Source organism: Arachis ipaensis, chromosome B2 (genome assembly GCF_059453495.1).
Source record: "Arachis ipaensis isolate K30076 ecotype BB chromosome B2, ASM5945349v1, whole genome shotgun sequence".
NCBI classification, from domain to species: domain Eukaryota; kingdom Viridiplantae; phylum Streptophyta; class Magnoliopsida; order Fabales; family Fabaceae; genus Arachis; species Arachis ipaensis.
The window spans coordinates 21,325,792-21,353,752 of NC_142437.1; the positions used below are offsets into that span (position 1 = coordinate 21,325,792).

General features: G+C 38.7%; 1 protein-coding gene, 1 non-coding gene and 1 pseudogene across 6 annotated transcripts; all 3 read left to right on the forward strand.

The window, feature by feature from the left end:
* The first annotated feature begins 713 nt into the window (after positions 1-713).
* Positions 714-821, forward strand: LOC148573229 (small nucleolar RNA R71). The gene has a single exon (XR_015906795.1). It is a non-coding gene; the product is annotated as a small nucleolar RNA R71 (small nucleolar RNA).
* Positions 822-9,962: 9,141 nt separating this feature from the next.
* Positions 9,963-17,718, forward strand: LOC148573230 (uncharacterized; annotated as a pseudogene).
* Positions 17,719-22,689: 4,971 nt separating this feature from the next.
* On the forward strand, positions 22,690-26,578 carry LOC110268769 (putative WD repeat-containing protein C18H10.05). Of its 5 annotated transcripts, none has more exons than XM_088505307.1 (8): positions 22,690-22,890; positions 23,314-23,405; positions 23,995-24,046; positions 24,161-24,243; positions 24,431-24,524; positions 24,729-24,839; positions 26,082-26,251; positions 26,341-26,578. In XM_088505307.1, exons 2-6 carry the CDS (start codon positions 23,322-23,324, stop codon positions 24,734-24,736), a joined length of 321 nt encoding a protein of 106 aa, XP_088361433.1. In that variant the 5' UTR covers positions 22,690-22,890; positions 23,314-23,321; the 3' UTR covers positions 24,737-24,839; positions 26,082-26,251; positions 26,341-26,578. The 5 variants fall into 5 exon arrangements, with proteins under 5 accessions (XP_088361433.1, XP_088361435.1, XP_088361436.1 ...); XM_088505309.1 differs by having other exon boundaries at positions 22,711-22,910; XM_088505310.1 differs by having other exon boundaries at positions 22,711-22,890; positions 26,120-26,251.
* Positions 26,579-27,961: the final 1,383 nt, after the last annotated feature.

Sequence of the window (27,961 nt, forward strand, 5' to 3'; positions counted from 1 at the left end):
TTGCTTGGGAGAGCATTAGGAGGGGTTTCAGTGATCTTCTTACTCAGCTGGCCCACTTGTGCCTCCAAATTTCTAATGGAGGACCTTATTTCATTCATGAAACTCAGAGTGGCCTTAGATAGATCAGAGACTAAGTTTGCTAAATTAGAGGTATTTTGTTCAGAGTTCTCTGTCTGTTGCTGAGTGGATGATGGAAAAGGTTTACTATTGTTAAACCTGTTTCTTCCACCATTGTTAAAGCCTTCTTGAGGCTTTTGTTGATCCTTCCATGAGAGATTTGGGTGATTTCTCCATGAGAGATTATAGGTGTTTCCATATGGTTCACCCATGTAATTCACCACTGCTATTGCAGGGTTCTCAGGATCATAAGCTTCTTCTTCAGAAGATGCCTTTTGAGTACTGTTGGGTGCAGCTTGCATTCCATTTAGACTCTGAGAAATCATATTGACTTGCTGAGTCAATATTTTATTCTGGGCCAATATGGCATTCAGAGTATCAATTTCAAGAACTCCCTTCTTCTAAGGCATCCCATTACTCACAGGATTCCTCTCAGAAGTGTACATGAACTGGTTATTAGCAACCATGTCAATGAGTTCTTGAGCTTCTGTAGGCATTTTCTTTAGGTGAATGGATCCACCTGCAGAAGTATCCAATGACATCTTAGCTAATTCAGACAGACCATCATAGAATATATCCAGGATGGTCCATTCTGAAAGCATGTCAGAAGGACACTTTTTGGTTAGTTCCTTGTATCTCTCCCAATCTTCATAGAGGGATTCACCTTCTTTCTGTCTGAAGGTTTGAACATCCACTCTAAGCTTACTCAGCTTTTGAGGAGGAAAGAACTTGGCTAAGAAAGCCTTGACCAGCTTATCCCAAGAGTTCAGGCTATCTTTGGGTTGAGAGTCCAACCACACTCTAGCTCTATCTCTTACAGCAAACGGGAAAAGCATGAGCCTGTAGACTTCAGGATCTACTCCATTAGTCTTAAGAACTGAAAGGGATCTTCAGATGGAAGTCCATGGAACTTACAGTTCTGCTGCATCAGAGAAACTAATTGAGGTTTAAGCTAAAAATTGTTTGCTCCAATGGCAGGGATGGAGATGCTTCTTCCATGTAAAGTGGAATTAGGTGCAGTAAAGTCACCAAGCATCCTCCTTGCATTATCATTATTTTCGGCTGCCATCTCCTCTTCCTGTTCGAAAATTTCTATAAGGTTATCTCTGGATTGTTATATTTTAGCTTCTCTTAGTTTCCTCTTCAGAGTCCTTTCAGGTTCAGGGTCTGCTTCAACAAGAATATTCTTATCCTTGCTCCTGCTCATATGAAAAAGAAGGGAACAAAAAAATAATAATAATAGGGATCCTTTTTGCCCAGTTATAGAGGTTCCCTTAGGTGAGTAGAAGAAGAAAAGAATGTAATGTAAAGAAGGGAAGAAAAAACTCGAACACAGAGAGGGAGGTAGTGTTCAAATTTTTGGATGGGAGAGAAGTGTTAGTAGATGAATAAATAATTAGAAGGAGATGAGAGAGAAAAAGGAATTTCGAAAATTATTTTTGAAAAATGGTTAGTGATTTTCGAAAATTAAAATTAAAATTTGAAACAATTAGTTAATTAAAAAGAATTTTTGAAAAAGAGGGAAGATATTTTCGAAAATTAGAGAGAGAGAGAGTTAGTTAGGTAGTTTTGAAAAAGATAAGAAACAAACAAAAAGTCAATTAGTTAGTTGAAAAAGTTTTGAAAATCAATTTTGAAAAGATAAGAAGATAAGAAGTTAGAAAAGATATTTTAAAATCAAATTTTTGAAAAAGATAAGATTTTAAAAAGATATGATAGAAAGATATGATTAGAATTAGTTTTGAAAAAGATTTGATTTTTAAAATCACAATTAATGACTTGATTCACAAGAAATCACAAGATATGATTCTAGAACTTAAAGTTTGAATATTTCTTAACAAGTAAGTAACAAACTTGAAATTTTTGAATCAAAACATTAATTGTTGAGGATATTTTCGAAAATTATGAGATAAAATTAAGAAAAAGATTTTTGAAAAATATTTTTATAATTTTCGAAAATAAATAAGAAAAATGAAAAAGATTTGATTTTTGAAAAAGATTTTTGAAAAAGATAGGATTTTTAAATTGAAAATTTGATTTGACTCATAAGAAACAACTAAATTTTAAAAAGTTTTGAAAAGGTCAATTCAAATTTTCGAAAATTTATGAGTGAAAAAGGGAAAGATATTTTTTTGATTTTTGAATTTTTAATGAAGAAAGAGAAAAACATGAAAAAGACTCAATGCATGAAAATTTTGGATCAAAACATGTGATGAATGCAAGAACACTATGAATGTCAAGATGAACACCAAGAACACTTTGAATGTCAAGATGAACACCAAGAACATATTTTTGAAAACTTTTCAAGAAAAGAAAACATGCAAGACACCAAACTTAGAAAGTTTTCATGTATAGACACTATGAATCCAAGAATGCATATGAAAAACAAGAAAAGACACAAAACAAGAAAATATGAAGATCAAACAAGAAGATTGGCCAGGAACAACTTGAAGATCATGAAGAACACTATGAATGCATGATTTTTTTCGAAAAATGCAAAATGAATATGCAATTGACACCAAACTTACAATTTGACTCAGGACTCAAACAAGGAACACAAAATATTTTTGATTTTTATGATTTTCAAAATTTTTTTTTGGATTTTTCGAAAATTAATGTGAAAAAGAAAAATAAGGATTCCAAAATTTTTAATATGAATTCCAGGAATCTTGCACTCTTAGTCTAAAGCTCCAATCTGAGGGTTAGACATAGCTTAATAGCCAGCCAAGCTTTAGCATGTAAATCAGGTGGATCAGGAACAGCAGCAGGTGGATTAGCAACAACTAGCTTGCTCTTGATAATGTTGGGTTGGAAGCCCCAGTCCAAATGAATTTAGACATGGCTTTACAGCCAGTCAGGCTTCAACATGCTTCATGAAATACTAGAATTCATTCTTAAAAATTCTGAAGAACATAATAAAATTTTTTTTTGAAAAGAATGTTTATTTTTATTTTTTTTTCGAAAATAAGGGAGAAATTTTTGAAAGATTTTTGAAAATTTTTTGAAAATAAAACAAAAAGAAAATTACCTAATCTGAGCAACAAGATGAACCGTCAGTTGTCCAAACTCGAACAATCCCCGGCAACGGCGCCAAAAACTTGGTATGCGTGAAATTGTTACTCAGATTGGGATTGTAAAATTTGTTGTTCGTTCTCTCCCTGGCATGACGCCAATAACTGGTGCACAATACCATGGTCCAAACATAACTTCACAACTTCGCACAACTAACCAGCAAGTGCACTGGGTTGTCCAAGTAATAAAACCTTACGTGAGTAAGGGTTGATTCCACGGAGATTGTTGGTATGAAGCAAGCTATGGTCACCTTGTAAATCTCAGTCAGGCAGATATCAAAGAGTTATGGAGTTTTCAAAAATAAATAAATAAATAGAAAATAAAGATAGAAATAATTATGTAATTCATTGGTGAGAATTTCAGATAAGTGTATGGAGATGCGTTCGTTCTTCTGAACTTCTGCTTTCCTGCTGTCTTCATCCAATCAGTCCTACTCCTTTCCATGGCAAGCTTTATGTAAGGGCATCACCGTTGTCAATGGCTACATCCCATCCTCTTGTGAAAAAGGTCCAAATGCTTTGTCACGGCACGGCAAATCATCTGAGGTTCTCGATCATACTGGAATAGGATTCACCCTCCTTTTGCGTCTATCACTACGCCCAGCACTCGCGAGTTTGAAGATCGTCACAGCCATCCCTTCCCAGATCCTACTCAGAATACCACAGACAAGGTTTAGACTTTCTGGATCTCAGGAATGGCCATCCATGGGTTCTAACTTATACCACGAAGATTCTAATATCTCGGACTCGGTCCTCTGTATTAGATATCTAAGAGATACTCATTCTAGCTTGTTTGCATGTAGAACGGAAGTGTTTGTCAGGCACGCGTTCATAAGTGAGAATGATGATGAGCGTCACATAATCATCACATTTATCATGTTCTTGGGTGCGAATGGATATCTTAGAAGCGGAATAAGTTGAATTGAATAGAAAACAGTAGTACTTTGCATTAAATCATAAGGAATAGCAGAGCTCCATACCTTAATCTATGGAGTGCAGAAACTCTACCGTTGAAAAATACATAAGTGAATATAGGGTAAGCATGGCCGAGTGGCCAGCCTCCCATGGAGGTCTAGATCGAATAAAACTGATCAAAGATCAAAAGATGTTCTTAAAGATGATAGTAAAAAGTCCTATTTATACTAAACTAGTTACTAGGGTTTACAGAAGTAAGTAATTGATGTATAAATCCACTTCCGGGGCCCACTTGGTGTGTGCTTGGGCCGAGCTTGAATGTTACACGTGCAGAGGCTCTTTCTGGAGTTGAACGCCAGTTTGTAACGTGTTTCTAGCATTCAACTCTGGCTTGTGACGTGTTTCTGGCGTTTAACTCCAGACTGCAGCATAGAACTGGCGTTCAATGCCCTTTTGCGTCATTTAAACTCGGCCAAAGTATGGAATATTATATATTTCTGGAAAGCCCTGAATGTCAACTTTCCAACGCAATTCGAAGCGTGCCATTTTGAGTTTTGTAGCTCCAGAAAATCCACTTTGAGTGCAGGAAGGTCAGAATCCAACAGCATCAGCAGTCCTTCTTCAACCTCTGAATCTGATTTTTGCTCAAGTTCCTCAATTTCAGCTAGAAAATATCTGAAATCATAGAAAAATACAAAAACTCATAGTAAAGTCAAGAAATGTGAATTTAACATAAAAACTAATAAAAACATCCCTAAAAGTAACTAGATCCTACTAAAAACATACTAAAAACAATGCCAAAAAGCGTATAAATTATCTGCTCATCAATATCACCAACCTTTTTTTTCTCATGAGTCTTTCCCATAGCTTAAGCAAAAGAATCCAAACGCTTTGCCTGTTGATCGAGCACATACTTCAGGGTGTCAGTTAACTCCTTCATCATCTTGGTATCTTTTGCCCTTTTAGATGAGTATGGCTTTTTTCCTTGTTTCTTTTCAGAAGATGAAGCCACAGAATTCGATTGTAGGAGTAGAGATTCACTGAAGTCATGGTTTGAGTTAAACATACCCATATCTTCTTAATCAACTTCTTCATCTCCATCCTGTTGCACTTCTTCTTCAGCATCATTGCCGCATACAACAGTAATTCTGTTTGCCCTATCCTTACAAAATATTTTCTCCAAATGTGGATGCAACACCCTAACTATCAAATCTTATGCTTCCGGCTGCGCGACTCTGATAGCTAACGATGTTACGACGACTCTCAGAATATTTAATACATAAATATGAGCCTGTTAAAACTTTAAACCGTATTACCGCTCTAAAATACTTTTTCATAGGTAACATACATCCATACATACAATACAACTTACAATACTAACAAAGAATACTTATAAATACTTATTATTAATTTACAAGTATTTCATATCAAAATCCTATCCGTCTTCTAGAACTTGCAAAATTAAAGGCGAGGGAAGCATAAATACTAACACAATCCAAATTATCATCTAAACAGAAAGAAATAAGCCCTTCTGAACCTTGTCGTCCATAACCTGAAAAGAGAAAAGACCTGTAGGGGAGTGAGAACATCATCCTCGAAAGGGTTCTCAGTAGAGGGTTTTTGAGAATTACTATAATAGGATACGTGAAAATAAAATCGTTACAGTGATTAATAACCGCCTTATGCATACTTTCAAAACCCAATGATTTACCATTAAAAATCTGCAATCTTTTCTGAAAGAGAAAACTGTTATTTCTTCAAAATGTCAAAAGCCTTTTAAAAGGTTTTTCCTAGATAGTATGAATGACCAACCTGCTCCAGGCATAGGTTCATTAAGTCTATGCTGAACTAGTTTAGTTTTTCATACTTTTCTAAACCAGAAACATCAACCAAACATGGTCTTCGGCCCACCTCATGATCAACCACGGCCCTAGGCCCAAACAATCCAAACAATAACCAATCACCACAATCCAATAGAGTTTCAGTCGCAAACACAAGTAGGAAAGTTCAAGCACAACCAAACAATTACTTCAAGTAGAACAAATAGCAATTAAACATAATTAATCACATAGGCAAACCAATTACAATATGCATACCCAACCAATGTCACACAGATGCATATTGTAAGACCCGGTCAATTAACGACTAACTAACCCATAAAATGAGAATTTATTCTAGAAAGCCAAAAATGTTATTTTTATGGCTAAATGTGATAGAGGAGATTGAGACGAGAATTTCGGTACCAATTTTATAGAAATCGGACCAAGATTGGACCGAACGGGCTAAACCGGACCAACCGGACCCAAAGTGGGCCCTTGGCCCAACATAACTAAACCAAAACCCTAGTTTTCAGCACTCTCTCTCCTCACAACACACTCAAACACGCTGAAAACTAATATGGAGGGGGGAAGAACACTCTCTCAAGTTCTCTCCCTTGGTTGATCTTCAAACCACCATAACTTTTGATCTAGAGCTCCGATTGCCGCCCCGTTTACGGCCACGCGTTCACCACAGAGAGCTCTACAAAACCCATACAATTAATCTTGAGGTAAGCTACGTTTTACTGTTCGAAATTCCAGCCCTTGATTTCGAGTTTCATGAGCAAAAATGTTGAGATTTTGGGTTCTTTGATGTTATAGGACCCAACTCTCTTGAAGGAGAAGGTTAATCTTGTCTCCTTGGACCTTGGGTGTGGTAAGATTCTCAACCCTAGTGTAATTTATTATTCTATGAGGTTTGGACATTGAGATGTTGTGTATGGGTATGATGATTGTGGCTTAGGTTGTGTATATATGAATATTGGAGCTTCATTGGTGATTTTGGAAAGCTTGGAAGATGGTTTTGTGTGATAAAATCTGTTCTTGGAGGTGTTGATACCTTGAGAGCTTGTGGACAAGTGGTTTGGAAGTGCTCCGGTTGAGCTTGGGAAATCGGCTAAGGTATGGTTTCGGTTTCCCGTATCTAATATGTAATGTGGTAGGAAATACTTAGGCTAGAGGTCCTAAGATAGGCATTGAATTGTTGATGTTGTTGAATGGTTGAGATATATGATGTGATCATATATGTGATTATGAATATTGATGCCTTGATTGTGTGATATATGAGAAATGCATGTTGTGATATATGCTTGATGGATGATTGAGGTTGAATTGGTGGGTGGTACCATGTTGATGGTGAGTATGATAATGATTATGTATAATGATTGTTGATTGGAAATGGTATTATTGGAAATTGGGATGAGGAAGGATGTATGATATGATATTGTGTTTGTCCTTTAGCCATTTGATTGAGAAGTGTTAAAATGGTTGGATGTGGTTTTGGAAATTTTGGTAAAGTGTCAATGTGTGAGTTGTAGATGGCTTGTTGTTGATTTTGGTACATTTTGAATGATTTCAAAGAAAAGGGTTGAAATTGGCATGTTTTGATTGATTTTGAAAAGAGTTGAAAGTGGCTTGTTTTGAAAATGGCACTTTGTGGTTTTGTATGAAAACATGGTTTTTGGGCATACTTTGACGAGACATAACTTGGACTACGGATCTCTGATTTATGCCAAATCTATTTAGAAATGAAATTGGATCCGGGATGTCCATGCCGTTCGAAGAACGGGTGAAAAATGATTTAAAATGAGAGAGTTATGACCGTCGGAAGATTGGGGGTTGAACCTGTGAATTCTGCAGCTTTTAACTTAGAAAATTTTTAGCAGAATAACCCTCCGCGCGTAGGCGCACTTAGCGCGTGTGCACCATTCTTCCAAGAAGCACCATCCATGCGTGCGCGTGGTGTGCGCGGGCGCGTCGATGCGCTGCGCCATATGCCCAGCCATTTTTCCGAGAGTTGTGCCAAAGTTATGCCAGTTTTGTGCCTGGGCGCAAGAGTACCCACGCGTACGCGTGGCTGACGCGTGCGCGCCGTTTGGCTAATTTTTCAACCCGCGCGTTCGCGCGTATGACGCTTGCGCGTCGATGAGTTTTTGGCCATCCGCGCGTGCGCGTGGAGTGCGCGTACGCGTGGCCCTGTTTTCATCCCAAAGTTGATTTTTGAGTTTTAAAAACCAAATTTCATACTTCTAAGCCTCCGATCTCACCACTTATGTCTTGAATCATTATGATATGCCTAGCATGAGAAAAAGGGCTAGTGAATGTGGTAACTTGCGAGTGAAGCAAGGGGAAAAATGAATGATCATTGAGGATCAAAGATGATTATGTGAGATGCGGAGGATGGCGGTGGAAGTGCTTGTTGTGCCATGGGCCGAAGGGCCGTAATTGTTAATGAATTGGCTGGTTATGGATTTAACTGTGAGCCGGATAGCTAGACTATTTCCGTGTTACGGCGGAGCCATGGTTATGGCTAAGTATAAATGTATATATGCTGTTGAATGAATTGTGAATGTTTGCACTTCCACCATCGGAGATGAGGGTTTCCCTGGGAGGAAACAGTGGCTAGCCACCACGTGCTCCAGGTTGAGACTCAAAGCTCTTTTGACCCTATGTCGTAAGTGTGGCCGGGCACTGTGAAAGGCCCGGATGAGCTCGCCCCCATAAATATTCACCAGTGATGGTGATGGATAAATATTCACCAGTGAGGGTGATGGATATGGATCATGATTATGATCAAGTTTATGATGAGTATAACTCGAGTTGGGGATGCACGACAGAGGGACAGTCCAATGGTTAGCTACCAGGACTTGTCGGGTTGGCCCTATAACCGACAGATGATATCATCAGCCACTAGGGACAGGCATGCATCATAAGCATACTACATGAATTGTTTGAGATTGCCTATTTGACTGCATATTACTTGCTAATTGCCTAAATGTCTTATCTGTTCCTATTTGTAAATCTCTTGTCTGATATAATTGTGTTTGCTATATTATACTCATGCTGGTGGTTGGGAGGTCTGAAGGAATTGGAAAGGGAAGTATTAGTTAGACTGAAGAATCTTTAGTCAGTTGCCACTTACGGTTTAGCTTGTTTATAAGCTTTGATATTATCTGGAGGAAGTTCTAGGATTGCCTTCGGCTCTCCTCTATTATTATGTATTATATATGTGGAAGCTGCTACCATGCTGGGGACCTCTGGTTCTCACCCATGCGGATTTTGTGGTTTTCAGATGCAGGACGTGAGGTTTCTCGCTGAGGCATGCTGGAGACTTCCGGATTAGCGAAGATCTTTGTTCTCGGGGCTCTGTTTTGGTTTATATATCTTGTTTAGATACTTTTATCTCCATTAAATAATACAAACTGTGATGACTTTTCTTATAGGAGATTTTGGAGAATAGGTTTCTGTATTTGTGTCCCTTTGGGTTTCCTTTGGGGTTCCCCTTATTTTATCATATGTATATATTGCTATGCTCAGGCCGGTTATCTTTGCGGCCGGATTTTGAGTCTTGATATTCCTGTTCTTGACACTCCTTTGTATACATATGATCTTGCGTTAGCTTATCCTTTTCTCGTTACGTTATCGATCGGAGTGTTGCGCGTTCGAGTTAGGGTTTTTGTTTACCCCCTTTTTCTACAAAGGCTCCTAGTTATAATCAATTATTCATACTACTATACGTACTAAATTTTTGTTTTAGAGGTCGTAATACCTTGCCATCTCTGAATTATGACTTAAGCATAAGACTCTGTATGGTAGGGTGTTACATTATGGTATCAGAGCAGTTCGTTCCTGTAGAGCCTGAGGAATGGACTAACTATGCTTTTGTGCATTCTCTGTATGTGTGTTATGTGCTGTTAGTATATCTACTTGATATAGTTAGCATAAACGTTCATGAGCATGCATTTGGGACTTTGAAGCACTAAACTTCCGATATTGAGACTGATCAACTTAATATCGATTGTTTGGTGTGTATAGGAACCAGATGGCGCCTCGTGGACGCGGTAGAGGCCGTGGGAGAGAACATACGAATGCTCGTGCGCCGGAGACTAACCCTAATGACCCGGTGAACTTTATGACTGCATTGGAGAACATGGCTGCTGCTATGCAAGCCACTGCTGAGGCTCTTGGTCAACAGATGAACAACCATGGTAATGACGGAGGTGGAGTTCAGGGTCCGATGACACTGGCGAACTTTTTGAAGGTTAATCCACCGAAGTTCAAGGGAACTACTAGCCCGACTAAAGCCGATACGTGGTTTCAAGCCATGGAACAAGCACTGCAAGTGCAGGTGGTACCTGAAGGGCAGCGTGTGGAGTTCGCTACCTATTTGCTCACTGGTGAAGCGTCGCATTGGTGGCAGGGTATCCGACGCCTTCTGCAGTAGGGTGATGATTATATCACCTGGGATGTCTTCCAAGAGGAGTTCTATAAGAAGTACTTTCCGACTTCTGCTAGGACGGCCAAGGAGCTTGAATTGTTGTAGCTGAAGCAGGGTGCTATGTCCGTATCTGAGTATACTGACAAGTTTGAGGAGCTGTTCAGATTCTCTCGTATGTGTCAAGGGACTCCAGTGGAATATGAGGAATGGAAGTGTGTTAAGTACGAAGGAGGACTCCGGAGCGATATTTTCGGTTCGGTAGGGCCAATGGAGATTAGGACTTTCTCCGAGTTGGTGAACAAGTGTAGGGTTGCTGAAAAGTGTGTGAAGAGGGTAGCCGCTGAGAAAGGAAGTCACAAAGGGTCATTTCCACAGAACCGAGGGAAGAGCTTTGCACCTAGAGGTCCGTCTTTCAAGAGGGGAGGTTCTTTTAGGAGGCCCAACAACAACTACTCCCAATGGAAAAGGTTTGGGAAGCAGCCTCAGAATGATCAAGCTTGTACTAGGTGTGGAAGTCACCATCCGGGAGTACCATGCAAGGCCAGATGGGGTTTGTGCTATAATTGTGGAAAGGTGGGGCATAAAGCCACAAGTTGTCCAGAGAAGTAGAAGCAAGGTGCTGGGAAAGCATAACAGACTGGTCGGGTGTTCACCACCTCAGCTGTGGGTGCAAAAGGATCTGAGACACTCATTCGAGGTAACTGTGAAATGGCTGGTCGAACTTTAAATGCTTTATTTGATTCGGGAGCATCGCATTCATTTATTGCATTTGAGAAAGCCCATGAATTAGGATTGAAGATCGTAACCTTAGGTTATGACTTAAAAGTGTATAACGCTACCCATGAAGCCATGGTAACTAGGCTAGGATGCCCGAAAGTTTCGTTTAGGTTCAAGCAGCGTGATTTTGTCCATAATTTAATCTGCTTACCGATGATCGGTCTTGATCTTATCTTGGGATTGGACTGGTTATCCGAAAATCATGTCCTGCTTGATTGTTCTACCAAGTCGGTGTACTTTATGCCGGAAGATACAGAAGGGCCGGTCGTGGTGAATAATTATTACTTGAATTCAATGATGGTGAACTGTTCCGGAATCGAATGTCAGGGTATTCTGTTGTTAACCGCGGGTGTTTCGGGTGATGATCAAAGGTTGGATCAGATTCCGGTAGTGTGTGAGTTTCCGAAAGTGTTTCCCGATGATATTGAGGAATTTCCACCTAACCGAGAGGTCGAGTTTGCTATTGAATTGGTGCCTGGGGCGGGACCAATCTCAAGTGCTCCTTATAGGATGTCACCGTTAGAGATGGCCGAGCTAAAGTCTCAGTTAGAGGAATTGTTGGGTAAGAACTTTATCCGACCAAGTGTTTTCCCGTGGGGTGCTCCAGTGTTACTGGTAAAGAAGAAAGATGGAAGTATGCGGCTCTGTGTGGATTACAGGCAGTTGAACAAGGTCACCATAAAGAATAAATACCCATTGCCGAGAATTGATGATCTCATGGACCAGTTACAAGGAGCTGGGGTTTTCTCTAAGATCGATTTGCGATCCGGTTATCACCAGATAAGGGTGAGGGGTGAGGATATCCCTAAGACCGCTTTCAGGACTCGTTATGGTCATTACGAGTATACTGTATTGTCCTTTGGGTTGACGAACGCTCCTGCAGTATTCATGGATTACATGAATAGAGTATTCCGTCTGTTTCTGGATAAATTCGTTGTTGTCTTCATTGACGACATACTGATTTACTCCAAGACTGAAGAAGAGCATGCAGAACACTTGAGGACCGTGTTGCAGATTTTAAAGGAGAAGAAACTCTATGCGAAACTGTCTAAGTGTGAGTTTTGGAAGGATGAGGTGAAGTTTTTGGGTCACGTGGTGAGTAAGAAGGGAATAGCCGTAGATCCAACCAAGGTAGAAGCTGTGATGGATTGGAAGCAACCAACCACAGTAACTGAGATAAGGAGTTTTCTGGGTTTAGCTGGCTATTACCGAAGGTTCATCAAAGGCTTTTCGCAATTAGCTTTGCCGTTGACAAAGTTAACTCGCAAAGACACTCTGTTTGTTTGGACTCCTGAGTGCGAGGAGAGCTTTCAGGCATTGAAGAAAAAGTTGACCACTGCACCTGTGTTAGTGTTACCTGAGCCGAACGAGCCTTTTGAGGTGTACTGTGATGCATCGTTAAAGGGCCTAGGGTGCGTGCTGATGCAGCATCATAATGTGGTGGCGTATGCCTCACGACAGTTAAGACCTCATGAAGTTAGTTACCCTACGCACGATCTGGAACTCGCTGCGGTCGTGTTTGCCTTGAAGGTGTGGAGGCATTATCTCTATGGGGTTAAGTTCCAAGTCTTCTCCGATCACAAGAGCTTGAAATACCTCTTTGATCAGAAAGAGCTTAATATGAGGTAAAGGAGGTGGATGGAATTGTTGAAAGACTATGACTTTGAGTTAAATTACCATCCTGGAAAGGCGAATATAGTGGCGGATGCGTTAAGTCGGAAGTCATTATATGCGTCTTGGATGATGCTTCAAGAGGAGAAGTTGCTCAAGGGATTCGAGAGTCTAAAAATTGGTGCTCGAGAAGTATCTGGAACCTTGTGTTTGAGCCGATTAGAAATCTCAAGTGATTTTAAGTCCGAACTCCTAAAGGCTCATGAAAACGATGAAGCGTTATGGAAGGTGTTACCGGCTATCGAGCAAGGAAAACAGTGGAGAGTGTCGGAAGAAAAAGACGGGTTATGGAGATTCAAGGGTAGGATCATTGTGCCGGATGTTGGCACTTTGAGGCAAGATATCTTAAAGGAGGCACACAAAAGCGGATTCTCCATTCACCCGGGAAGTACTAAGATGTACCATGATTTAAAGGCGATGTTTTGGTGGCCGGGTATGAAGAATGATGTGGCGGAATATGTTTCAAAGTGCTTAACTTGTCAAAAGGTAAAGATTGAACATCAAAGACCTTCTGGGATGTTGCAACCTTTAGAGGTTCCGCAATGGAAGTGGGAAAGTATTGCAATGGACTTTCTGTCGGGATTGGCAAGGACTAGGACTGGTTTTGATGCTATCTGGGTGATCGTGGACCGACTGACGAATTCAGCTCACTTTTTACCCGTTCGGATGACTTACACCCTTGAGGAGCTAGCTCGGTTATACATAAAGGAGATTGTGAGACTTCATGGTGTACCTGCTACTATAATCTCTGATAGAGATCCTCGTTTCACTTCGAGGTTCTGGGGTGGATTTCAGAAAGCTTTTGGAACCCGATTAAGCTTGAGTACAGCTTACCATCCTCAAACAGATGGTCAATCCGAGAGGACGATCCAAACACAAGAGGATATGTTGAGAGCTTGTGTTTTGGACCAACCGGCGAGTTGGGATCAGTATATGCCGTTAGTAGAGTTTGCATACAATAATAGTTACCATGCGAGCATCGGAATGGCTCCGTATGAGGCATTGTATGGGAGGAAATGTCAATCTCCGCTATGTTGGTATGAAGCTGGAGAGAAAGGCTTGTTGGGGCCGGAAATGATAGCTGAGACCACTGAACAAGTCAAGAAAATTCGAGATAGGATGCTTATGGCGCAGAGTCGTCAGAAGAGTTACACCGATCAGAGGCGGAAGCCCTTGGAATTTGAGGCAGGAGATCATGTTTTCCATAAGGTTACTCCAACCACAGGAGTAGGTAGAGCGATTAAAGCAAAGAAGTTGAATCCTCGATACATTGGTCCATTTCAGATCCTAGAGAGGATTGGGCCGGTGGCGTATCGGGTGGCTCTACCGCTTCATCTTTCGAACCTGCACGATGTGTTTCACGTGTCGCAACTTCGGAAGTACACCCCTGATGCTAGCCATGTGTTAGAACCCGAATCGGTTCAGTTAAGGGAAGATTTGACGCTTCTAGTGGCTCCAGTCAGAATTGATGATACTAGTATCAAACGGTTGCGTGGAAAAGAGGTTTTATTGGTCAAAGTGGCTTGGAGTCGAGGCGGTGTTGAGGAACACACTTGGGAACTTAAGTCGGAGATGCGAACGGATTATCCGCACTTATTCTCAGGTAATTGAATTTGAATTTTGTAGGCAAAATTCCCAATTAGGTGGGGAGAATGTAAGACCCGGTCAATTAACGACTAACTAACCCATAAAATGAGAATTTATTCTAGAAAGCCAAAAATGTTATTTTTATGGCTAAATGTGATAGAGGAGATTGAGACGAGAATTTCGGTACCAATTTTATAGAAATCGGACCAAGATTGGACCGAACGGGCCAAACCGGACCAACCGGACCCAAAGTGGGCCCTTGGCCCAACATAACTAAACCAAAACCCTAGTTTTCAGCACTCTCTCTCCTCACAACACACTCAAACACGCTGAAAACTAATATGGAGGGGGGAAGAACACTCTCTCAAGTTCTCTCCCTTGGTTGATCTTCAAACCACCATAACTTTTGATCTAGAGCTCCGATTGCCACCCCGTTTGTGGCCACACGTTCACCGCGGAGAGCTCTACAAAACCCATACAATTAATCTTGAGGTAAGCCACGTTTTACTGTTCGAAATTCCAGCCCTTGATTTCGAGTTTCATGAGCAAAAATGTTGAGATTTTGGGTTCTTTGATGTTATAGGACCCAACTCTCTTGAAGGAGAAGGTTAATCTTGTCTCCTTGGACCTTGGGTGTGGTAAGATTCTCAACCCTAGTGTAATTTGTTGTTCTATGAGGTTTGGGCATTGAGATGTTGTGTATGGGTATGATGATTGTGGCTTAGGTTGTGTATATATGAATATTGGAGCTTCATTGGTGATTTTGGAAAGCTTGGAAGAGGGTTTTGTGTGATAAAATCTGTTCTTAGAGGTGTTGATACCTTGAGAGCTTGTGGACAAGTGGTTTGGAAGTGCTCTGGTTGAGCTTGGGAAATCGGCTAAGGTATGGTTTCGGTTTCCCGTATCTAATATGTAATGTGGTAGGAAATACTTAGGCTAGAGGCCCTAAGATAGGCATTGAATTGTTGATGTTGTTGAATGGTTGAGATATATGATATGATCATATATGTGATTATGAATATTGATGCCTTGATTGTGTGATATATGAGAAATGCATGTTGTGATATATGCTTGATGGATGATTGAGGTTGAATTGGTGGGTGGTACCATGTTGATGGTGAGTATGATAATGATTATGTATAATGATGGTTGATTGGAAATGGTATTATTGGAAATTGGGATGAGGAAGAATGTATGATATGATATTGTGTTTGTCCTTTAGCCATTTGATTGAGAAGTGTTAAAATGGTTGGATGTGGTTTTGGAAATTTTGGTAGTGTCAATGTGTGAGTTGAGGATGGCTTGTTGTTGATTTTGGTACATTTTGAATGATTTCAAAGAAAAGGGTTGAAATTGGCATGTTTTGATTGATTTTGAAAAGAGTTGAAAGTGGCTTGTTTTGAAAATGGCACTTTGTGGTTTTGTATGAAAACATGGTTTTTGGGCATACTTTGACGGGACATAACTTGGACTATGGATCTCTGATTTGTGCCAAATCTATTTAGAAATGAAATTGGATTCGGGATGTCTATGCCGTTCGAAGAACGGGTGAAAAATGATTTAAAATGAGAGAGTTATGACCGTCAGAAGATTGGGGGTTGAACCTGTGAATTCTGCAGCTTTTAACTTAGAAAAATTTTAGCAGAATAACCCTCCGTGCGTAGGCGCACTTGGCGCGTGCGTACCATTCTTCCAAGAAGCACCATCCATGCGTGCGCGTGGTGTGCGCGGGCGCGTCGATGCGCTGCGCCATATGCCCAGCCATTTTCCCGAGAGTTGTGCCAAAGTTGTGCCAGTTTTGTGCCTGGGACGTAAGAGTACCCACGCGTACGCGTGGCTGACGCGTGTGCGCCGTTTGGCTAATTTTTCAACCCGCACATTCGCGCGTATGACGCTTGCGCGTCGATGAGTTTTTGGCCATCCGCGCGTGCACGTGGAGTGCGCGTACGCGTGGCCCTGTTTTCATCCCAAAGTTGATTTTTGAGTTTTAAAAACTAAATTTCATACTTCTAAGCCTCCGATCTCACCACTTATGTCTTGAATCATTATGATATGCCTAGCATGAGAAAAAGGGCTAGTGAATGTGGTAATTTGCGAGTGAAGCAAGGGGAAAAATGAATGATCATTGAGGATCAAAGATGATTATGTGAGATGCGGAGGATGGCGGTGGAAGTGCTTGTTGTGCCATGGGCCGAAGGGCCGTAATTATTAATGAATTGGCTGGTTATGGATTTAACCGTGAGTCGGATGGCTAGACTATTGCCGTGTTACGGCGGAGCCATGATTATGGCTAAGTATAAATGCATATATGCTGTTGAATGAATTGTGAATGTTTGCACTTCCACCATCGGAGATGAGGGTTTCCCTGGGAGGAAGCAGTGGCTAGCCACCACGTGCTCCAGGTTGAGACTCGAAGCTCTTTTGACCCTATATCGTAAGTGTGGCCGGGCACTGTGAAAGGCCCGGATGAGCTCGTCCCCATAAATATTCACCAGTGATGGTGATGGATAAATATTCACCAGTGAGGGTGATGGATATGGATCATGATTATGATCAAGTTTATGATGAGTATAACTCGAGTTGGGGATGCACGACAGAGGGACAGTCCAATGGTTAGCTACCAGGACTTGTCGGGTTGGCCCTATAACCGACAGATGATATCATCAGCCACTAGGGACAGGCATGCATCATAAGCATACTACATGAATTGTTTGAGATTGCCTATTTGACTGCATATTACTTGCTAATTGCCTAAATGCCTTATCTGTTTCTATTTGTAAATCTCTTGTCTGATATAACTGTGTTTGCTATATTATACTCCTGCTGGTGGTTGGGAGGTCTGAAGGAATTGGAAAGGGAAGTATTAGTTAGACTGAAGAATCTTTAGTCAGTTGCCACTTACGGTTTAGCTTGTTTATAAGCTTTGATATTATCTGGAGGAAGTTCTAGGATTGCCTTCGGCTCTCCTCTATTATTATGTATTATATATGTGGAAGCTGCTACCATGCTGGGGACCTCTGGTTCTCACCCATGCGGATTTTGTGGTTTTCAGATGCAGGACGTGAGGTTTCTCGCTGAGGCATGCTGGAGACTTCCGGATTAGCGAAGATCTTTGTTCTCGGGGCTCGGTTTTGGTTTATATATCTTGTTTAGATACTTTTATCTCCATTAAATAATACAAACTGTGATGACTCCTCTTATAGGAGATTTTGGAGAATAGGTTTCTGTATTTGTGTCCCTTTGGGTTTCCTTTGGGGTTCCCTTTATTTTATCATATGTATATATTGCTATGCTCAGGCCGGTTATCTTTGCAGCCGGATTTTGAGTCTTGATATTCCTGTTCTTGACACTCCTTTGTATACATATGATCTTGCGTTAGCTTATCCTTTGCTCGTTACGTTATCGATCGGAGTGTTGCGCGTTCGAGTTACGGTTTTTGTTTACCCCCTTTTTCTACAAAGGCTCCTAGTTATAATCAATTATTCATACTACTATACGTACTAAATTTTTGTTTTAGAGGTCGTAATACCTTGCCATCTCTGAATTATGACTTAAGCATAAGACTCTGTATGGTAGGGTGTTACACATATGATGAATGCCTATCCTAGTGGCTGATGAGTCTCATCTGTCGGTTATAAAGCCAACCCGACAAGTCCTGGTAGCTAACCATTGGACTGTCCCTCTGTCGCGCATCCCCAGCTCGAGTTATTCACAATCATAATTATCAATATATATATATATACACAACACCCACACTGGTGTTTATCCACAGGGGCGAGCTCATCTGGAACTTTCACAGTGTCCGGCCACACTTATGACATAGGGTCAGCAGAGTATCGAGTCTCAACCTGGAGCACGTGGTGGCTAGCCACTGCTTTTACCCAAGGAAACACGTATCTCAGATAATTGAAAGTGCAACAATCACTTTATCAACTAAATAACCATCCATATTCATACTCAGCCATCCGGCTCATAACATATTCCACAATCAGCCATAATTTATTATCATACACAGCCATTCCGGCTCATAACATAATAGCACTTCCACCATCCAACATCACCAAACTCATAAAATCATCATTCAAGCCATAAATCACTTTTTCACAATTTACTTTACTTTAAAATCAAAAAATCAATTCTTTCCAGCCTTGGCTTTAAAATTCCCATTCCAAAAATCATTTCAGGCTCATAAGCCACTTTTTCTCAAACGTAAATTTCCCTTTTTAAAACATGGTTACTGAGCACATGGTGGCTAGTCACTTCTCCTCAAACGTAAATTTCTCTTTTTTTTTAAAATAAGGCCACTCTCTACAACATCTTTCTAAACATTTCAGAAACCAAACCAAATCAAAAGCCATTTCCGCGAGATTCAAAATCATTCATTCTAAAACAGGATTTGGTAACAAAAGTTCCTCACCAGAGTCTCAAGTCTTTAGGGGAGAATAACATAACTCATTTATTTCAAACTCGTTTAAAATCTGTAAAACCTTAATTTTCTTGATTTGAATAAATAAAAATAAGAATAGAATTTAAGCCAAACCAAGTCATGTAATCAGTTACTCTAACCATATTTTCAAAATCCTTTCTTTTACTTAAACTAAAACCAATTTCAACCCCATGTTAAAAATCTGAAACGTTTCCAACAGCTCGAAAATTATTTTAGTTTTTCTAAACCAGAACTTTAAAGGATACTTTAAACTTTTCCCAAAACGTCGTAAAAATAAGGTTTATCAATCAAGATTCAAGTTCTTTCAAAACCACTGAAACTCCTCCAATTGAACTCCTCAAGTTAATTTTAAAGACATAAACCTTTTCACCTTTAAGACAGCTTAAGACACAAGCTTCTTCTAAATGTCTTGCATCCAAAGGTAAAAATACTTTTCTTAAGAAACAAAGCTGAATCATAGTTCTCTTTTCAGTAATTCATTTCGAAACACAATTCATCACCTTTGTAAATAGTTCAAGTAAAATGGTACAAGTCTTAGGCTCATGACTCTCCAAATAACATTTCGAATAGAATTTTGAATTTTCACAGAAATTTCGGCAGCACTGACATGAGATTAATAATCATAAAAATATGAGAAGACATAATTGATTAAAATAAAATAGAGGATCAGAATTAAAATAAAAATAACTTCATATATTAATAAATTCAAAATGTAACGTAATCATCTGAACAGAATCAATGAGTAACTAATTAAAATTAAGGGAGTAAGGAAACAAACTAAAGTAATGTCTTCAACGGAGGTAATGACCTTCAACATCCATAAATCCAAGAAAAAGCATAAACTATAAATATAATGTAACTCTAAAAACTCAGATCTGAGACTAAGTGTAATCCTAATGTGATGAATCTGAATGTGTGTGGATGCGCGTTGAGTTTCTACATGTTCCATAGGTTTAATCTGCATTTGTGGGCCAAAAACTGGGTCAAAAAATGGCCCGAAATCACCCCCAGTGTATTCTGTTATTTTTGCAGATTGCGCAGGTCACACGTACGCGTCGTCCACACGTTTGTGTCATTCAGCGTTTTTCCTTGCCATGCGTTCGCATTAGGCATGCATCCGCGTCATTCGTGCAGACTCCAATCCACGCATTTACGTCAGGCACGCGTTCGCGTCGTTGCAAATTCTTCACTTCACGCGTTCGCGTGGGCCATGCGCTCGCGTCATTGCTCGCTGGTCTTCTCCTTAGTTTCTTGTGTTCCTTCTATTTTTGCAAGCCTCCTCTCCAATTTCCAAGTCATTCATGCCCTATGAAGTCTGAAACACTTAACACACAAATCATGGCATCGAATGGGATAAAGGAGAATTAAAATACATAATTAAAAGTCTCTAGGAAGCAAGTTTTCAATCATAGAGTGATTTTGGGAAGGAATTGTAAATACATGCATATCATATGAATAAGTGGGCAAAGATTTGATAAAACCACACAATTAAACACAATATGAATCATAAAATAATGGCTTATCAAGCACCTCCCCTAAAACGTGGACTCTGCCACCCTTTCTGGGTTCCAACCAAACCATTCCGCAACCCTCTTTATCGGGTTCAAAATCAAATCAGTTCAAAATCAAGTTGTTTCCAAAAGTGCATCATTATCATATTTCAAGAGCACCAATTCAAACTCAAATCAATTTCCAACAGGGTATACTCGATTTCAAAGGTTTTACAAAATAACTTTAAAGAAGCATTTCAAGAACAGTCCATTTCACAAAACTGAACAATAACCTAGCCAACTAAGCATTCATATTCATCCAAGACAACCAACAATTACATAGACTTATACAATCACTCAAAGATACATTTTCTCACATCAATATCCATATATAATAATTCCAATTCATAAAGTGTAGTTTTCTGAAAAAGGCCCCTACCTCGACAAGCAAAACCATAACCCAAGCGCCTCACAAAAATCCTTTCGTCTTGACCCGAATCGACGGCAACCAAAACGTCAGCTCCGCTTGCTTTCACAGAAGCAGAAACAGTCTCAACGCCACATGCAAACTCGGTTTCTAACTCCTAAAACCATTAACATTCACGAATACTTTATTACACGGAATAGAGCATTAACGCAGGGGCTCTCGAAATAGAAATACTTACTGAACTAACAAATTAAAGCAGCCGCAAACTTCGAGCACGACATACAAGCATCGATACACAACCCTACAACAGACAACGCCTGCAACACCTCATCATAAATTAACAGAACAGCGACAAAAAGGCTTTTCAAACCAAAAACGCTTACCAAGACAGAGGAAGAATGGCTGAACTGAAACGGCGGTGGCCTCCGAACCCATTCGGCGGCAGCCCCGGCAGCCACCTCAAGCGGCAGCGGCGACTTGAACAACATGCATCGACAATGAAGTTCCCAAAAACTTAACAGAAAGGAAAACCAACTTAAAACCCTTACCGACAGAGCATTCTCCGGCGGTAGAGGCAGCTTCGTCCCCTCTCATCCATAATAAACCACGACGGAGATAGAAGCTGGCAGTGATGGCGGCGGTTCCGACGAAGGCGACGCGAACAGCGGTTGGGCGCGGTGTTTGGACCCCAGCTCAGCCTCAGATCTCTCTCTCTCTCGTCTGCTCCCGAGCTCTCTCTCTGCCTCTGCCATAAGTGATGGCGATGACTTCACGACGGGAACAACGACGGTGCGGGTACAGCAGCGGCGGCGACGGGCTTCACGGCGAGGGGCGACCGCGGCAGCACGAGCCCGCGTAGAGGATGGCAGACGCGACTCTCTCTCCTTGAGGCTTTGTCGGCGGCAGCAGCGCAACCCTTTCTCTCTTCTCTATTCTTCGTGCGCTCACCCTCCTCAGTGCAACACGGCGGCGCGACAGCAGTGATGCCCGCGGCGCCGTGCTTCCTCTTCCCCCCTTTTGGATCTCCCTCTTCTCTCTTCCCTTTCTTTCTTCTCTTTTTTCTAGTTTCCACTCACAAAACCATGTCTGTGTGTTGGTGAGGAAGAGTGAGTGAGGTGTGTGCTGAGTGTGTGAGCCATGGGTGGGGGATTGGGTGAGAGAGATGAGTGTAGTGTTAAGGTTTGGGGTACTGTGGGGTAGTTTAGGTATTTTTATTAAAAATAGGGTTAGTAGTGTAATTTCATAAAATAATTAAAGAGATAAAGTAATAATCAAAAACCAATTTAAATATAAAATTTCTATCTTTAAAATACCTTCCAATTACAATTTGTAAATTATTTTCGTTCAAATGCTAATTTAATAAAAATTAGAGATAAGTAAATTAAATCTCTCTTATTTATAAAATAAGGTTAAAAAATCTAGATATTAAAAATTAAAACATAAAAATATTTATTGTTTTTCAATTACAAGAACTCTAAATTATAAATAAGAATTACACTACAAGAAAAAGGGCAATTATCGACGCTAAAAATCGACGGAAAAATCTTCGTCGATAATTTTCGACAGTTTGTCGTCGATAAGATAAGAAAATAAAAATTAAAAATAAAATATTAAAATCGACGACCGAGTCGTCTATTATTTTAGAAACTTAGAACGTTCCTCTGCCAGTGTTGCATTGCCGACAGAGATTGGGTTGGGATATTTTTTTTCCTTTAAAATCGACAGGATTGTCGTCAATTTTAATATTTATTATATCGACGGCTTTGGCCGTCAATAAATTTAAACGATGAAGATCTTTTTTAAAATGAGAAGGATGGTTTAGATTTATTATATAAAATACACGGCTAAAGTGTTGATTTTTTTCCAAATAAAATCGACGGTAAATTCCGTCGATTTTTATCAACAAAAAATTTTTGCCCGCGTTTAGTTCCTGCGTCCCTCGTTTCTCTCCAGTTCACCTCAGTTTATCTCAAAAGTTAACCCCAATTGGCGCCTTCTCCATTTCACCAACCCTCCTTCTCTGATGCCGCCGTGCCTTTTCGCTCTGCTGCCACCGTGTTGTTGCTCTGCTGCTCTCGCACCCGTCACACACGCGCCGCCGCCCCTTCGCCCCTTGTTTCAGATCGAAAACACGTCGTAACACCTCCTTCTTCGTATGAATCTCCAGAAATTTGTCAATGAACTATTACGAGTGCTACTTTAATTTGCAACAAATGATTTCATAGTTCCTTTTCTCTTTACTTTTCTATGCTGTTTCCTTGTTTTGTGAATTGTGATTTTGAATTTATGATTTTTGAATGTAGTTCTTCTTCTCTGCTCTGCGAATGGTTGATTTCCTTCTTTTTTTTAAGTTTCTGTGATTTTTGTAAAGTCTCTGCTTGCTCCATATCTCATTTTTTTATTCTTCCCTGTAGCTGCTTTGGTTTTACCTGCTATATGAAGAATTTCATTCTGTTATCTCAATCTCTTTGTTCAATTCAGCAATTAATTCAAATTGTATTAGAATTTGGAACTATGGTTTCACTTAATCTGTAACCCTAACTTGCTCTTTTTCAGAGCTTGAAATGAAGAGGATTTTCCACGACATTTTCAAAGAAAAGCAGAAGAAAAGCGTGGAAGCTGGTACAATTCCAAGTTTCTACAAGAAGGCATGTGAAATCGTTACTTTTTCATACTTCGTTCTAGTATAAAATTTATGTGTCTATATCATAGTAGTCTTCTCCCTCTTCACAATAAAATTTGAATTAGTTCCCAGTGCATCATATCCCTACCAAATCAAACCCAATTTGCCCCATAATTGTGCCAGACAGGTACAATTTTGTCAGAGTATCTGTCTTTGCTGCATATAGGATTAATTGTACACAAGTCCTCTAATGTGTAATAGGATGGTTAAGTTTATCAGTGAAAGCAATATTTTTCCTCCGTCAACTTTTTGTTTTCTTTTGCCAATCATACCTTCTGCTTCAATCTATTTTCTGTCTGTCACAGTAACTTGCATCCAGTTTAATCCTGTTAATGATAGTTACTTCATTAGCGGATCCTTGGATGCTAAGGTTCGCATATGGAGCATTCCTGATAGGCAGGTTGTTGATTGGACTGATATGCATGAGATGGTTACTGTTGCTTGTTATACACCAGATGGTCAGGTTGGTCTAAAGATTAATATGCATCCATTCACAACATTTGGAAATTCAACTTTTTTAGTTGAGTCTCAATCAAATTTGCTGGTTCCTGTAGAGTGCACTGGTTGGTTCTTACAAGGGCAGTTGCCACTTATATAACGCATCAGGTACCATCGCTGAGACTTTATTTTCTAATAATTTTTATAAACTGTGCCTGTCCATGCACTATTTTCTGGTGATTGCGGGGGGCACTGATTGTTATATTTTTACCTTTTGTTCAGAAAATAAGTTGCAACAAAAAAGTCATATCAATCTGCAGAACAACAAGAAGAAATCACATCTCAAAAAAATTACATGTTTCCAAGTAAAAGAATCATTTACTACTGTGCTCTTATATGAAATATGCTCCTTTTTTCTTGTAAAAAATGTTGAACAAAGGAAAAATAAAACCAAAAGGCCAAAGAAGGGTGCCTGATTAGTTTGATATGCTTTTACTTTGTTACAATGCTTATTCAATTATGCTAATCTTTCTAATTGAAGCTCATGAACAGTTTGCCCCAGGAAGTTCATCAGAGGTACTTATCACATCTGCTGATTCACGAATTCGGGTTGTTGATGGTGTTGATCTGGTTCAAAAGTTTAAAGGTATTTATTTAACCAACATTAGTTATATATCAATTGAATTTTTTAGAAAGATAATATAAGTAGTGAATACACTGTTTGATTAACTACTTTCTTGTGTATAAAATGTATTATGTTAATTCTATGGTAACTATTCTTTTTCATGTATCTTTGTATATGGTAACTATGATTAACTACGTTCTTGAAAATTTATGTGCCTTCATGCAGAAACCTGAAGAAGGATCAGTCAGTCATACAGTACAGCAATTGGCAAAGTACATGTTTCTGAAGGTATCATTTTCTGGCTAACTTATTCATTGGTTATATCTGCTTAAACTTGTGATACTTTTCTTAGTTGGTGACATTTTTCTTGAATATTGAACACTGATTGCTGATGATTTGGATGCAATGTGGGTTTGCTTAAGAGAAAATTGTGTAATAGATGATGCTACTAGCTTGGGTTTCCATGCTAAAAGTTGCCCAAAAGTTGAGAAGATTATTTCTGATTTTGTGAATGAGCACATCTATAATGCTCCTTCACTTGCAGCTGCATTAATTAGAATACATTTTCATGATTGTTTTATTAGGGTAATTATTTAGTTATTACTTAAATAATTACTAATTATCTTGTTGTGTTTCAAAATAACCCAAGTTTTAATTTTCAAGGGTGTGATGGATCAGTGCTTCTGAACAACAGAAACAAGCAAGCTGAGAAGAATGCTCCGCCAAACTTGACAGTGAGAGGGTTTGACTTCATTGAGGGAATAAAGAGCCTTGTAGAAGCTGCATGCGCTGGTGTTGTTTCTTGTGCTAATATCTTACTTTGGCTGCCAGAGACTCTATTGTTGCCATTGTGAGTACATCAACATAATAATCATTCATCAACACTAATATTATATAATTAACATGAAATTTTCTTCAGGGTGGACTCCTCTGGAAAGTTCCAATAGGTAGAAGGGATGGTTTAGTTTCTAATTTGTTAGAAGCAACAAAAAATATTCCTGCTCTATTTGATAACTTCACCACCCTGCAAACTAAGTTTAACAATGATGGACTTGATCTCAATAACTTAGTCATCCTATCTGGTATTTACATTAATAAGTAGCTTATTAATAAGTAGCTTATTAATAATACATAGATGTATAATGTAATATTTTATATGCTATATATTATACTTATTTAAATCATCGAATGTGTTATGTGTGTACGTGCAGTGAATTTTGACAAATTTGAGTGGAATCACAAGAGCATGTCTTGATTGACCAATTTTTAACCCAATTCATTGTACTAAAAAAAAAGGGTGTTTCATTCAAAATAATTGCTATTCAAGAAGTTCCCATTTGAATAAAATAGCTGATAAGAAACATGTGAAGTGATGGGATAAAAATTGCACAATGCTCAAGTTGCTTTTTTGCCTTAAATCAAATTCTCATACAAGATGCTCCAAATAATTAACCTTATTAATAGTTCTCAAGGTACAATTGAAACCGATAGAATTTGTCTATATGAAAGAAAATATAAAAACCATTGTACCACAGTTATATAACCAAGTTATTAAGAGAAGAGGCCTATTCACTTCAGATTCTCAGTTATTGGTCAACAGTGTTATTGTACCATAGCTTGTACCTTGAATCTATCTGATATCTAATGATTGCTACCTAATCGTTATGGCCATTCAGATTTCACTTACACAGGCAAGAATAGATATGAGTGAACTCGATGAGGACTCTGATGGTTTCTTTCAGCCACATGTATGGATTCTTATTGTTATTGGGTTTCCTATTTAGTGTGCTCTTCATGTGTTTAATTGAGTTGTCTCATTTTTCCATTAAAAATGCAGCTATATTGATATGCTTGATAACAATCTGGATATGGAGCGCAATGAGATCTTGAAGCAATTCATAAAGACAAGGGATTATTCTGAATTATTTGTAAAAGCATATCTTGTGAGTAGTTCATTTTCATCTTATAAAACTTTTTTATTTCTATAAACATTATAGTAGTGGCATAATTAGTGTATGTTTATTAATTTGTTACAATATGAAATTAATGAATTTAGATTCCAATTTGTGGTTCTATATGACCCCGCTCTTATCATTTGCATCTTTGGTTACAATAAAATCGACGGCAATGCTGTCGCTTTTTAAATTTAACATAGACAAAAATCGACGGCAATGTTGTCGATTTTTAATGTAAAATAGACAAAAGAAAATGGAAAATATGTCGGTAATTTAATAATTAAATTGACAACTAATTTATCAATTTTAATAAATAAAAATATCGACACAAGTGTCGTCGATTTTAGATAATATTATCGACGACAAAGGTGTCGCTTTTATTAAATATGTAAAAATCTTAAACCTATATTATCGACACTGTAGCTGTCGATTTTATTAGGTTTTTGAAAAATCGACACGTTTTAAAGCGACGACTAACATCATCAATTTTATCGTCGATTTTTAATATTATCGACGGCAAAGTCGTCGATTTGGCCGTCGATTTTAACGGTGTTTCTTGTAGTGTTACTCCACTTGTATACGAAAATCCCTAAAAAATTATAATCTTAATTAAGTATAATAAATCATAAATAATTTATCAATAACTTTTCAAAATCCGGGGTCTTATATTCTACCCTGCTTATAAAAACTTTTGCTCTCGAAAATTCAAGTAATACATAAGATAGTACCTGGTCTTAGGCCCAGTTTGGGTAAACAACTTAAATAAGCTCTTTTTATAAGGACTTTTATTAATAGCAGCTTATAAATAAGTTATTTTGTGTTTGGATTTTTAGTTATAGAAGTACTTATTTTAAAGTTGTAGCGTTTGGATAAATAACTCAAAAAATACAATTTTTTCACAAAAAAGGATATTAAAACAACGATGATAACAAATACTTTTCAATATTGAATGTTGATTTTCTACAACCTAATCACTAAGAATACAATTGTTTAGACAATTAATTCTTTATTTGCTCTGTTATTAGTTCTATTTTTTAGGTAGAAACTGGTTCTTCTACTTCATCTTCACCCACATCGGTATTCTTGTATGTGGTAAATAGTAATAAAATTTTAATTCACAATAATGTTGATGGTAATGCCAAAAAAATTATTATGTAGTTAGTGTTTGTTGTTTTATTGTGTATGATATGGTAGATAAAAATAAAAAACAAATGTAAAATGTGTGTCAATGTATATTTTATTGCTATTTTTTTATTTTTTTTTACTTCTATTAGAATTCCCTCCTCTTTTATTGGGGTCAAGAACTTGCTATAACTAACTATAAAAATAATAGCAACTATATAAAAATAAAATCACATGGAAAAAAAATAAAATTAAAACTGAGATTTTATACCACACACAATGTTAAATATAATTTTAATAATAAAAATAGAGTGGTAAAATGATAAAAAAAACTGGAAGGAATATATGCAATAGGTGGTTCAGATGGAACATTGTTTTAAA